Genomic DNA, 11,937 nt, shown 5'->3' with positions numbered 1-11,937 from the left:
TGTCTCACTTTGTGGTAGTCCTCGTCTACCTCTGTCGAGGCACACCACCGATCAAAGTACCTCTCCTTTTCATGGGCAAACTCTATATATGTCTGGTTCCCAGACTTCCTCAAACCCCGAAACTTCTGTCGGTACGCTTCTGGCACCATTTCATAGACCTCAAGCACAGCCTCCTTCACAGGATCATAATTAGTCGACTCGGTCACAGATAAGGCAGAATATGCTTGCTGCACCTTCCCTTTTAACACACTTTGCAGCAATACTGCCCAGTCCTCCCAAGGCCACTTCCTGTTCTGAGCCACTTTCTCAAAATGTAGGAAGTACCTATCAACGTCTTCTTCAGCAAACGGAGGTACCAACTTAATTTCCTGACTGACATTAATTGATGCACCCCTCTCGCCACCACGGCCTGACACTTGACCCTCTTGACGCCGCATCTCCCTCTCAAACTCCCTCTGTTTCTCTGCCTCTGCAGCCTCGAACTTAAGTCTCTCCATTCTTAATTGTTCCAGTCGTAACAGGGTCTCCTCATCATCTATCGGAAACTCCCGTAGCGACTCCTCCTCAAATAACTCTTTCCCAACACAATATTCAGCTACTTTCCTCCGACTTCCTGCCTTCGTCATACTCTTCTATATTCGGGAAAGTTTCCATTTCTTAGCAATGTCACATAGAACCTCCTTTCTGGCACTCCTCAAAAACAGAGGAGTAGGGTTCTCTATAAATTCACTAGCCCCCATTTCTGCTGTTTACCACACACAGATTAGTGACAAGGGATTTCCTCAATCAAGACAAGCCCCCACACAATGTTGAAAATTGGCTCCAACCAAATTTGTTCAGATGCCGGACGCAGGCCCCAATTTTGTCATGAACCCCATGACAGGTTGAAAAGGACCAGCAGAAATGGAAAACACCTGGAGCCTGGTTTACTATAAATTAAGACTATATTTATTACTACTACTACGAATTAATATCATTAAACTGAATAATACAATACAGGTTATAAGCAACACACATCAAAGTTGGTGGTGAACGCAGCAGGCCAGGCAGCATCTCTAGGAAGAGTTACAGTCGACATTTCAGGCCGAGACCCTTCGTCAGGACTAACTGAAGGAAGAGTGAGTAAGAGATTTGAAAGTTGGAGGGGGAGGGGGAGATCCAAAATGATAGGAGAAGACAGGAGGGGGAGGGATGGAGCCAAGAGCTGGACAGGTGATTGGCAAAAGGGATACGAGAGGATCATGGGACAGGAGGTCCGGGAAGAAAGACAAGGAGGGGTGGGGGAGAACCCAGAGGATGGGCAAGGGGTATAGTCAGAGGGACAGATGGAGAAAAAGGAGAGTGAGAGAAAGAATGTGTGTATAAAAGTAAGTAACAGATGGGGTACGAGGGGGAGGTGGGGCATTAGCAGAAGTTAGAGAAGTCGATGTTCATGCCATCAGGTTGGAGGCTACCCAGACGGAATATAAGGTGTTGTTCCTCCAACCTGAGTGTGGCTTCATCTTTACAATAGAGGAGGCCGTGGATAGACACGTCAGAATGGGAATGGGATGTGGAATTAAAATGTGTGGCCACTGGAAGATCCTGCTTTCTCTGGCGGACAGAGCGTAGGTGTTCAGCAAAGCGGTCTCCCAGTCTGCGTCGGGTCTCGCCAATATATAAAAGGCCACATCGGGAGCACCGGACGCAGTATATCACCCCAGCCGACTCACAGGTGAAGTGTCGCCTCACCTGGAAGGACTGTCTGGGGCCCTGAATGGTGGTGAGGGAGGAAGTGTAAGGGCATGTGTAGCACTTGTTCCGCTTACATGGATAAGTGCCAGGAGGGAGATCAGTGGGGAGGGATGGGGGGGACGAATGGACAAGGGAGTTGTGTAGGAAGCGATCCCTGCGGAAAGCAGAGAGGGGGGGGAGGGAAAGGTGTACTTAGTGGTGGGATTCCGTTGGAGGTGGCGGAAGTTACGGAGAATAATATGTTGGACCCGGAGGCTGGTGGGGTGGTAGGTGAGGACCAGGGGAACCCTATTCCTAGTGGGGTGGTGGGAGGATGGATTGAGAGCAGATGTACGTGAAATGGGGGAGATGCGTTTAAGAGCAAAGTTGATAGTGGAGGAAGGGAAGCCCCTTTCTTTAAAAATGGAGGACATCTCCCTCGAACTAGAATGAAAAGCCTCATCCTGAGAGCAGATGTGGTGGAGATGGAGGAATTGCGAGAAGGGGATGTCGTTTTTGCAAGAGACAGGGTGAGAAGAGGAATAGTCCAGATAGCTGTGAGAGTCAGTAGGCTTATAGTAGACATCTGTGGATAACCATTCAGGGCCCCAAACAGTCCTTCCAGGTGAGGCGATACTTCACCTGTGCGTCGGCTGGGGTGATATACTGCGTCCGGTGCTCCCGATGTGGCCTTTTATATATTGGCGAGACCCGACGCAGACTGGGAGACCGCTTTGCTGAACACCTACGCTCTGTCCGCCAGAGAAAGCAGGATCTCCCAGTGGCCACACATTTTAATTCCACATCCCATTCCCATTCTGACGTGTCTATCCATGGCCTCCTCTACTGTAAAGATGAAGCCACACTCAGGTTGGAGGAACAACACCTTATATTCCATCTGGGTAGTCTCCAACCTGATGGCATGAACATCGACTTCTCTAACTTCTGCTAATGCCCCACCTCCCCCTCGTACCCAATCTGTTACTTATTTTTATACACATATTCTTTCTCTCACTCTCCTTTTTCTCCCTCTGTCCCTCTGAATATACCCCTTGCCCATCCTCTGGGTTCTCCCCCTCCTCCTTGTCTTTCTTCCTGGACCTCCTGTCCCATGATCCTCTCGTATCCCTTTTGCCTATCACTTGTCCAGCTCTTGGCTCCATCCCTCCCCCTCCTGTCTTCTCCTATCATTTTGGATCTCCCCCTCCCCCTCCAACTTTCAAATCTCTTACTCACTCTTCCTTCAGTTAGTCCTGATGAAGGGTCTCGGCCTGAACCGTCAACTGTACCTCTTCCTAGAGATGCTGCCTGGCCTGCTGCGTTCACTAGCAACTTTGATGTGTGTTACTTGGATTTCCAGCATCTGCAGAATTCCTGTTGTATACAGGTTATAAGCTATTTATATATATATATCTGTAAATGTGTGTGTGGATACAAAAATAATAGTCCAGGAGGTAGATATCTGTCTTATGGTGTCAGGTAAGTTTAAACAGTTCAGCTCACTTTGTGTTGCGTCGAGTTGAATTGATGGAGAGAGAGAGAGAGTTAATTGAGTTGATGTTCAAGTTGGCAGCTTTAGTCGTTCTTGCTTCCGAAGTCTTCAGAGTCACTTGGTGTGACCCCCACACAGACACAGATGGACAGAGCCCCTTCTAGGGAATGGTCTACTAACCCACGGCAGGGGTTCACCACAGCAGACCCCCACAGGCAAGCTCTTACCCGCACTGCTAATCACGGGTCGAAATTAATCGGTCTGTCGCCTCCACCCTCGTGGTGGTCTTAAACCCCACCAGTGGTTTCTCGGGTAGCTTCCCCTGTTCTCTCGTGTCGTGTCTCCTCTGCCGTTGTCAGACCGAAGGATCAGCTTTTTATAATCCATCCAAAATTCCAGCGTCCGTTAGCTCAACCGCTCTGACCTGTTACCATGGTGACTTCCCCGCTCATGTCTCAGCTCGCGCCGTACTCTCTCTCTCTTTTAATTGCCTCCTTGTTCATTAGACTGCTGAACTTTCTAGCAGTTTCTCACCTGCGTGACACTACTGACCAGTACATCTTTGGACTGTGGGAGGAAATCGGAGCACCCGGAGGAAACTCGTGCAATTACAGGGAGACGTACAAGCTCCCCAGAAAGGCAGCATCCATTATTAAGAACCCCCATCACCCAGGACATACCATCTTCTCACTATTACCATCAGGTAGGAGGTACAGAAGCCTGAAGGCACACACTCAGTGATTCAGAAACAACTTCTTCCCCTCTGCCATCGGATTCCTAAACAGACATTGAACCCATGAACACCATCTCATTTTGCACTATTTTTAATATAAATACTTCCTGAAATATATTTATTTATTTGATTTTTTTTTCTTTTCCAGATTATCATGTATTGCATTGAACTGCTACTGCTAAGTTAACACATTTCATGACATCTGCTGGTGATAATAAACCTGATTCTGATTTCTTTTTGGCAATGATGGGAACTGAACCCCTGTTAATGATACGGTAAGGCATTGTGATAACCATTATGCTACCATGCCACAGTAGTGATGAAGATCAATGAGCACTGTGTAAAGGTTCAGTCATCCTGTTCTTGGAACAATGTGAATAAACTAGAAGGAATGCAGAAAGTATTTACAAAGGTGTTATCGGGACTACAAGGCCCGAGATAAAGGGAGAGGTTTTCCAGGCTAGGTCCTTATGCCTCGGAATACAGGAGAATGTGAGAAATGTTTAAAATGATGAGAGGCATGGACAGGATGAATGGCAACCTTCTTTTCTCTAGGGCAAGGGAGTCCAAAACTATGGGGCAAAGGCTTTGGATGAAAGGCAAAAGATTTAAGAGGTACTGTTTTCACAGAGAGGGTGGGAAGGAGCCGCCAGTGACTGAGGCATGTACAATAGTATCATTTAAGAAGCACTTAGCTTGGTACTTGGAAGGGTGGGGTGGCAAGGGATAAAGATTCAAAGTTTCAAAGTAAATTTATTATCAAGCCTGAGATTTCGTCTTCAGGGCTGAATGCTAGAAATTGGAACTAGCAGGGCGGACACTGTGGTTAGCATAGACTCATTGGCACAAGGGGCCTGTATCTGTTCCAATTTGCTCTATGACTATGAAAGATAGAATCAGCCAGGATTGTTTATCTTGTGTGTGCAGAGATTACCAGGTGCAGGACTGTAGCTTACTCCATTGGCTATAAGATGGTGGAATGCAGGATGTGGGTTGGGTGGGGAAGTAGGGGGAGAATAATATGGGATTTTTTTAGAAATAATTAAAGTATGTGTTTGATGATCAGATGATTGGGAATATTGTTTCTCTACTTTATGACTCATAGTTCTAATACATAGTTCAAATGAAAAGTAATGTAGCCAGAATGGTCAGTAAGCCAAAAGGTGGGAACTTCCTGGATTGCAGCAAAGAAATGGATCATGAAATAGAAAGCACAAGATGTAATTTCACGAGAAACAGAAAAGGAATTAGGTGAATGCCTTTATTAAATATGTAAAAGTGTTCAAGTTAACAAGAGCATCTCATAGACTGCGCTAGGAGAAACTGTAATGGGGGAATAAAGAAGCAATTGAGAATTTAAACAAAGAGTTTGTGCTTGTCATTATGGGAGAAGTTGCAGAAGATGTCTCCAGAGCAATGGATGATAATAGATGAATGAGGAGCTGCAAGAGATAAGCATTAATAGTAAAAGAGTATTGGAACAACAATGGGACCTGAACCTGATAACATGCATCCCAAGTTTTTGAAAATTGTAATAATGAAAATGGTGAATGCACTGGCTATCATCTTCCAAAATGTCATCGATTCTAGAATGTTTCCCATAGATTAGAAGATAGCAACTGGAACGTAACTATTTAAGAAAGGAGTGAAATAGAAACTAGGGAACTACGGTCCAGTTAACTTGAAGTCAGGGAAATTGCTAGAGTTTCTTACATAGAGAATAATAAAGAATCAACACAGATTTATGAAATCATATTCAACAAAACTGTTGGAGTTTTGCAAGATTGTAACTAACAGAATCAATAAGGACAAACCAGGAAATGTGCCACATATGGACTTTCTGAAGGTCTTTGATAAGGCATCTTATTTCTGTGCGTAAGATTTAGGTAATAGCCTGGCTGAGACTGAGGGAGGTTGTTGGACAGAAAGCAGTAATTATGTTGAGAGCTGGACTCTGCATCGTAGGGTAGTACAGGACTTGGTTCATAATTATATCACCAGTTTGGATAAGTGATCAAGCAGGGTCTTCAAGTTTGCTGTTGATACTAAGTTGGGTGGCAGTGACAGTTATGGGCAAGATGCAGAGAAATTTCAGGAGGATATTAGGAAGGGAGGTGAGTGAATGTTATTGAGAAACAGCCCCAAGCCAGAGTATATAAAGTGTAAGCCATTAATACAAACTGAACCAGCCTTCATGAAGAAGTAAACTACAGGCATTAATGCATGTTGAAATAAAAATGGAGAGCTGTGTAAATAAAGAGAGTGCTGGCTAGTGGCCCACAATCAGAGGCTTGTAAACTGCGACCTTAAGACATCCCTCATATAGACTGGCCAAGCATGAGATGGTGTTAATATGTCAACTGGACTACATCAAACCAAACATCAAGCTTCTATAGACATTAAGAGAAAGCAGATGCTGTAAACCTGTACTCACACACAAAGGAGCTGGAGGAATGCAGTGGGTCAGGCAGCATCTTTGAAGGGAAGTGGACAGTCGACAGTTTGTGTGAGACCGTTAGTCTCCACTGAGATTAGATAGGCCTTTGTCAGAAGTCTAAAACTAAGATGTCCATTTGCACAGAGATCAAGGGAGGTTACAGGATGATTACTTCATCATTTACCACATCGAATATAACAATAGCTATATTTGTTCTGCCAGTCAATAATTTATGTACTTTTGTATCCAGGGAGTCATCCCTTGCAAAGCTAATTTTGAGTGTCTGGGAATTTTGGCCTCAGAAGCTTTTAGACCATCCACATGAATTACTTTCTCCCAACAAAGATGCTCTCCTATTTAAATTTAGTACAACTATTCATCTGCACCCAAAATATTGCAGTAAACAAATTATAACTAGTGAAATTCTATTCAATCACCTGCAGTTACCTTTACTCTTAAATAATATATAATCTTGATGTACTTTGAGGTCAGAGAGACTTTACTAAGAAATTCTCCCACCAGAATTTCTTCAGAACTTCTGTGTAATGATAAGTTAAGATGAGCCACGTTTACAGCTTAGGTCTCTGTGTAGCCCATTCATGAGTCACAGTAGGCATGTGGAAGATAAATGTGGGATCATCCACTTTATTAACCATTGAAAAGTAGAGTACCTTTTAAGTAGTGAGAGACCGAAAGATATGTATTCAAAGGGACTTTGTCTATTGTACTCAGATCACTGAAAGTTAACATATAGACAGTATAAACCATTACAGAATATTGGACTCATAACACAGCGACAAGCCTTTCACTCACTGAGTTCAGACTAACTATCAAACACTGTGCAAATATACTAATTTGAAAGGCAAGTGGCAATTCTTTGTTTTTATTGCAAGTCAGTTTGAGTGCAAGGGTAGAGATACAGAACTGCTACCGTTTATGTCCCTGGTGAGGTTAGATCGTGAATGTTACGAGCCTGTCTAGGAGAGGATATCTAGTGACAGAGGGAGTGCAGATTGATTCCTAAAATGGAAATTGTGTCTAAAGAAGAGAGATTAAGTGGTTTAGAAGAATGAGATCTGATCTTGCTACACTGCCTAGATCCAGGGGTCAGAGAGAGTGGACTCAGAAAAAGGAATGTGAGAGGTGTAACACGTAATGCTCGGTAAGTCAGGCTGCGTTAATGAAGAGAGACAAATTTACTGATATCACAGAGGATGACTCAGCTGATTCCAATTCAGGCAGGGAAAGAGAGTAACCTAGGGTATAGAATTACATGTTGCCCAGCAGGCTGCAATGTGCTCTGCAGATATAATATGATTTCCTTCCTACCTTGGGATTTGTTATTATAATGGAATAGGTCACGGATTTGAGTTGTTAATCAAAACAATGCAAACATGTTACCCATACCCTGTGTATCTCTTATATGCATCAACAGATAATGTGGGATTATATGGCTTTTGGAAGTCTAGATGTGCTACATTTTTTGATTTCTCTTTGGCTGTGCTGTTGGGTCTGTGACTGATGGCGAGAAATGTCTTCCTTCAGGTGACTGCAATTCTTTGGAATCCAGGCAGCTTCCTGGTGAATCTCCTCTGCGCAGTTTCCATTGTCACCATATCTTCCTCACAGTACATAGAGCCGCCTAGTTTAGTTACATCTGTACGTTTCACACATGTTCTTTCTAACCAACTCATTGAAATAGGCTCTGAATAGCTAGGATCCAGCACCAACCTTTTCCACTTAAGTCATTTTGCAATAAAGTCAACATATCGTTTGTCTCACAAATTACTTCCTGTAGTGATTCATGTATCTAGACAATTAGCAGGTACATTTCACAATGATGTGTAGACAATAGACAATAGGTGCAGGAGTAGGCCATTCGGCCCTTCGAGTCCAGCACCGCCATTCACTGTGATCATGGCTGATCATCCACAATCAGTATCCAGTTCCTGCCTTATCCCCATAACCTTTGATTCCTGCCTTACCCTCATAACCTTTGATTGTAATTATACTTTAGTAACGCCCAGAATAAGGATAGGTCTGTAGAACTATTGCTACATTCATACTTTTAAAGCAAGGTACCGTATCTTTGTTGAGCAATGGATTAGTCATTTGTTTGATACAATTGTGATTAATAGAAGAAGCAACATCTCATACATCTCAAATTGAATTCTCTTAGCCTTTGTGTTCCATTTCTCTCTTCTTGACCCTCAGTGAAATGATGTCCAGAATACAATTGTTGTAACCAAAAGCAGTTTATTCAAATATTTCATGCTCACAATTTTTCAATGCTGATCATTGTGTGGTTATTAGCAGAGTGGTGAATACTATGACAGGTGCAATGAGAACTTGGGTATGAATCTAATGAAGGGACAGGACAACGAGCCAGTTCTCTTGTATAGACACTTTATGTCATTGGCCACACTTTGAAGCTGGATTTTTTTCCGATGCCATAAACAGTTATACCAATAACTTAATTATTGCTTGATGAGTTAACATCATAAACCTCATTAGGAAGCTGGAGTTTATCTGAGGACTCTCCTGCTTGTTCAGAGAAACCTCAGTGGAAAGAAAACGTGCTGTAAAGTCCATAAATAATATTCTGGTCTGATCATTGAATGAGCCAGAGTTTTGTATAGTCTGGCTAAACGTGATCATCGAAAGAAGAGCAAACACACTGGACAACTGCCACATTAGACCTGAAGGAAAATAGGCACTTGATTTTATTACCAATTTGTCCAAATTTAACCTGACATTTCTTAATAGTAGCAGACACTTATAGCTAATTTTAGTAGGCTGTACATGACGATAATCAATTTATATTGGACATATAACATGTTCCCAGAATTATAATCAGTTTGCAGCAATGAAGGCAGTTGTATCAATAAAGAACATTTCACCACCAAAGGATTTTTTTTTTGTTGCACTGGAAAACGTGGCAACATTTGTGGACTGTCCCAGCATATCCTTAGGATGTGTTGGTTGTTGACATAAACAAGCATTTCACTTGTTTCGATGTACATGTGATAAATAAGTGAGCCTGAATCTGGTAACACTGAATCACTTTAAGATATATTCTCTGCTGCTGAATTTTCCAATAAATAATCAATGAGTTTCTTCACCCAAGGAGCCGTCACCTGCACACAGATTCGATTATCAGATTTAATTATCACCCTGAAAGAAAAAGAAAGATTTTACATCTCTTCGGTGATGTAGTTTTGCCACAGCATTCTACTTAATAAGTATGGAATTAGCTTTCTTTAAAGACTCTCTTGATTACCTTTTCTACTCTTGTATATTGCTTATGGATATAAATATATTTACACTATTTCTGCAGATGATCATAAAACCGCTGTGGAAATATAAGTATGAAATGTTTACCTATGTCATTAATTCTTACATGATTTCTGTATGTTTGCATCTTGCACTGCTGGGAAAGATTGTGACCTGTTTTATTTGATTGGTGGGTATTCTTCTTCTTTCGTTACAGTGACAGAAACAACGTAGATTCTCATCTTCATTGCAAGAAGCAGCTGCAAAATTAACTAGAAATTGTACAAAAAATGGTCACTTAATGGTGCTACACACAATATTTCAATATATGTTCTGTGTTATGGGAATAATTTCAAATTTAGCTCTATCACTGCAAAAAACTAGCAACGAAGTCCAAGTTATTGGGATCAAAGTTGCTTCCTTTTTATCTTTAAATTCTGTCTCATTCATTGCCGACTATGCTGTAGCTACTGCTATAAAGGCAATGCCAGTGCAGATCTATCAGATAAAATGAGCCACCTTTGAAAGGCCCGGGGATGTACCAAGCTCTATAAGATGGCAAGTTCTTTCTTCTTTCAGCTTAATTATACCTCGTGATGCCTTCAGATATCCAGAAGTGCTTTATAATCATTTGGAAAGTAGGAGTGACACAGCTGATTTGTGTACAGTGTGCTCCTAGAAAAAATGATTTAAATGACAAGAATAACCACTTTTGATTGCAAGGACTGCTGAGAGGATTATTACGGTCTCTCTTTCACCTATTTATCAGGAAGCTGCGTACACAAGGCTCTGAGCAATGTCAGTGAACCTGCCCATCCATTTCACCTTCTCTTTGATCCCCTACCAACAGGCACCAGGTAGTGTTGAATAGGACTAGAACTGTTAGAATGGAAAACAGCTTCTTCCCCTGGACTCTAAGACTACAGAGCGTCCTGCTGTCCCACCACCCAGGTCTTATCACGTATGGAGTGTCAGTAGAATTATACTGTCTACTTTTTAACTTGTATCACATATGCACTTTATTGTTTGTTAATTTACTTGTGGTAATATTACTTCATGTGTTTTGTGTGTGAGTTATATGCACTGTGTTGTGCACCTTGTTCGGAGGAACGTTGTTTTGTCTAGTGGTGTACATATGAATGACAATAAACTGAACTTGAACATGAATTTGAGAATAAATGGTGGTCAGGACTCTGAGAGAATTAAATAATAATTTAAATAATGTAAATAGCGACATGCAACCTTTTACATCTGCCTGAGATGACATTCCTTAATGTTTCATCTTGAAACTTTGCTTTAGAATGGGATTCTAAAAACAAGATTATAACTTGGAGATTAGGATGCCACTCTCAGCTCAAGACTCACACAATGTCACCTATTACTCTAATGGCACAAGATATAAAGATGAATTTGCCAACAGTCTGTTCATTGAGTAAAATATATGTCACAAATGAAGCCATTCAGCCCATTCAGCCTGTTCTGGCTTACAGTAGAGGAATCCATTTTAACCCTTCTGCCCAATTCTAGCCCTATAAATTATTTTCCATCATGTCTATCCATCTGACTATGTAATATTTCAATTGGATCTTGTTTCATCAGCGTTAGGGGTATTCAATTCCATGCTAGTATCAATTTCCTGCATAAAAAAGCTCCTCACATCCCACATATCTCTTGTCTTCATTTTAAATCTCTGTTGCTGCATCTTGAAACATCTGCTGATGTGCAGCGCCCCTCAATACTATGCTAAAGGATTAGTTTAAATTATCTTCTTACGTTCAGAGAATTGAAACCACTAACTGCAGAAGCAGAAGGAAATGTTCTATATCTTGGGTAGACTCTTAGGATGGCAGTAATTACAAAGAGTAGAATGGTTTCCTTACCGTTAGAGAAAGCTGCACAATATCCAAGCGACAGCAGAATGGCGACAGCAGTTAAGTAATTCATTCTTGGATTCCACTCCTCCTGTACAAATCACTCTAATTCAGTTTGGCTCTTCAAATTGTATTATAACCTCATCTGGGGAAGTTGGGGTTGGGTAAACTAAAGATATTGTAATCACAACAAGAAATGCTGTTGGAGCAGAAAAGAAAACACCACTTAGATATTAGGAAAATAAAACATCAGATAAAATGATGTAAAATTTGCTGATGAAATCAACGTCTGGATATTGTGACAGAAGAAGTGTTTCTAGTTCTCTTGTCTGCCCATCAAAATCATTCATTCTTCCAATGGCATGCACGGTGACACAAACTGATAATCAAAAATGCGCGATGAACCTTTCTGACAGCA

The 11,937-nt window shown here is 41.8% G+C and overlaps 1 protein-coding gene across 1 annotated transcript; it reads right to left on the bottom strand.

Moving 5' to 3' along the window:
• Positions 1-9,187: 9,187 nt before the first annotated feature.
• LOC134344923 (interleukin-8-like) lies at positions 9,188-11,592 on the bottom strand. The gene is made up of 3 exons (XM_063045057.1): positions 11,529-11,592; positions 9,776-9,908; positions 9,188-9,549 (listed from the first exon to the last, which is right to left on the bottom strand). Exons 1-3 carry the CDS (start codon positions 11,590-11,592, stop codon positions 9,441-9,443), a joined length of 306 nt encoding a protein of 101 aa, XP_062901127.1. The 3' UTR covers positions 9,188-9,440.
• Between the last annotated feature and the right edge of the window lie 345 nt (positions 11,593-11,937).

This window comes from Mobula hypostoma, chromosome 4 (genome assembly GCF_963921235.1).
Source record: "Mobula hypostoma chromosome 4, sMobHyp1.1, whole genome shotgun sequence".
Classification (NCBI taxonomy): Eukaryota; Metazoa; Chordata; class Chondrichthyes; order Myliobatiformes; family Myliobatidae; genus Mobula; species Mobula hypostoma.
Note: the sequence above shows the minus strand (reverse complement) of the source record. Positions and strands in the feature narration are given on the sequence as shown.

What these genes read in the sequence shown, in the direction of transcription:
- LOC134344923 (XM_063045057.1), bottom strand. Translation starts at nt 11,592, where the DNA reads ATGAATTACTTAACTGCTGTCGCCATTCTGCTGTCGCTTGGATATTGT. An exon ending in TTGTGCAGCTTTCTCTAACG is followed by an intron (nt 9,909 to 11,528) that starts GTAAGGAAACCA and finishes TTAATTTTGCAG; the next exon opens with CTGCTTCTTGCAATGAAGAT. An exon ending in TGCAAACATACAGAAATCAT is followed by an intron (nt 9,550 to 9,775) that starts GTAAGAATTAAT and finishes TTTTTCTTTCAG; the next exon opens with GGTGATAATTAAATCTGATA.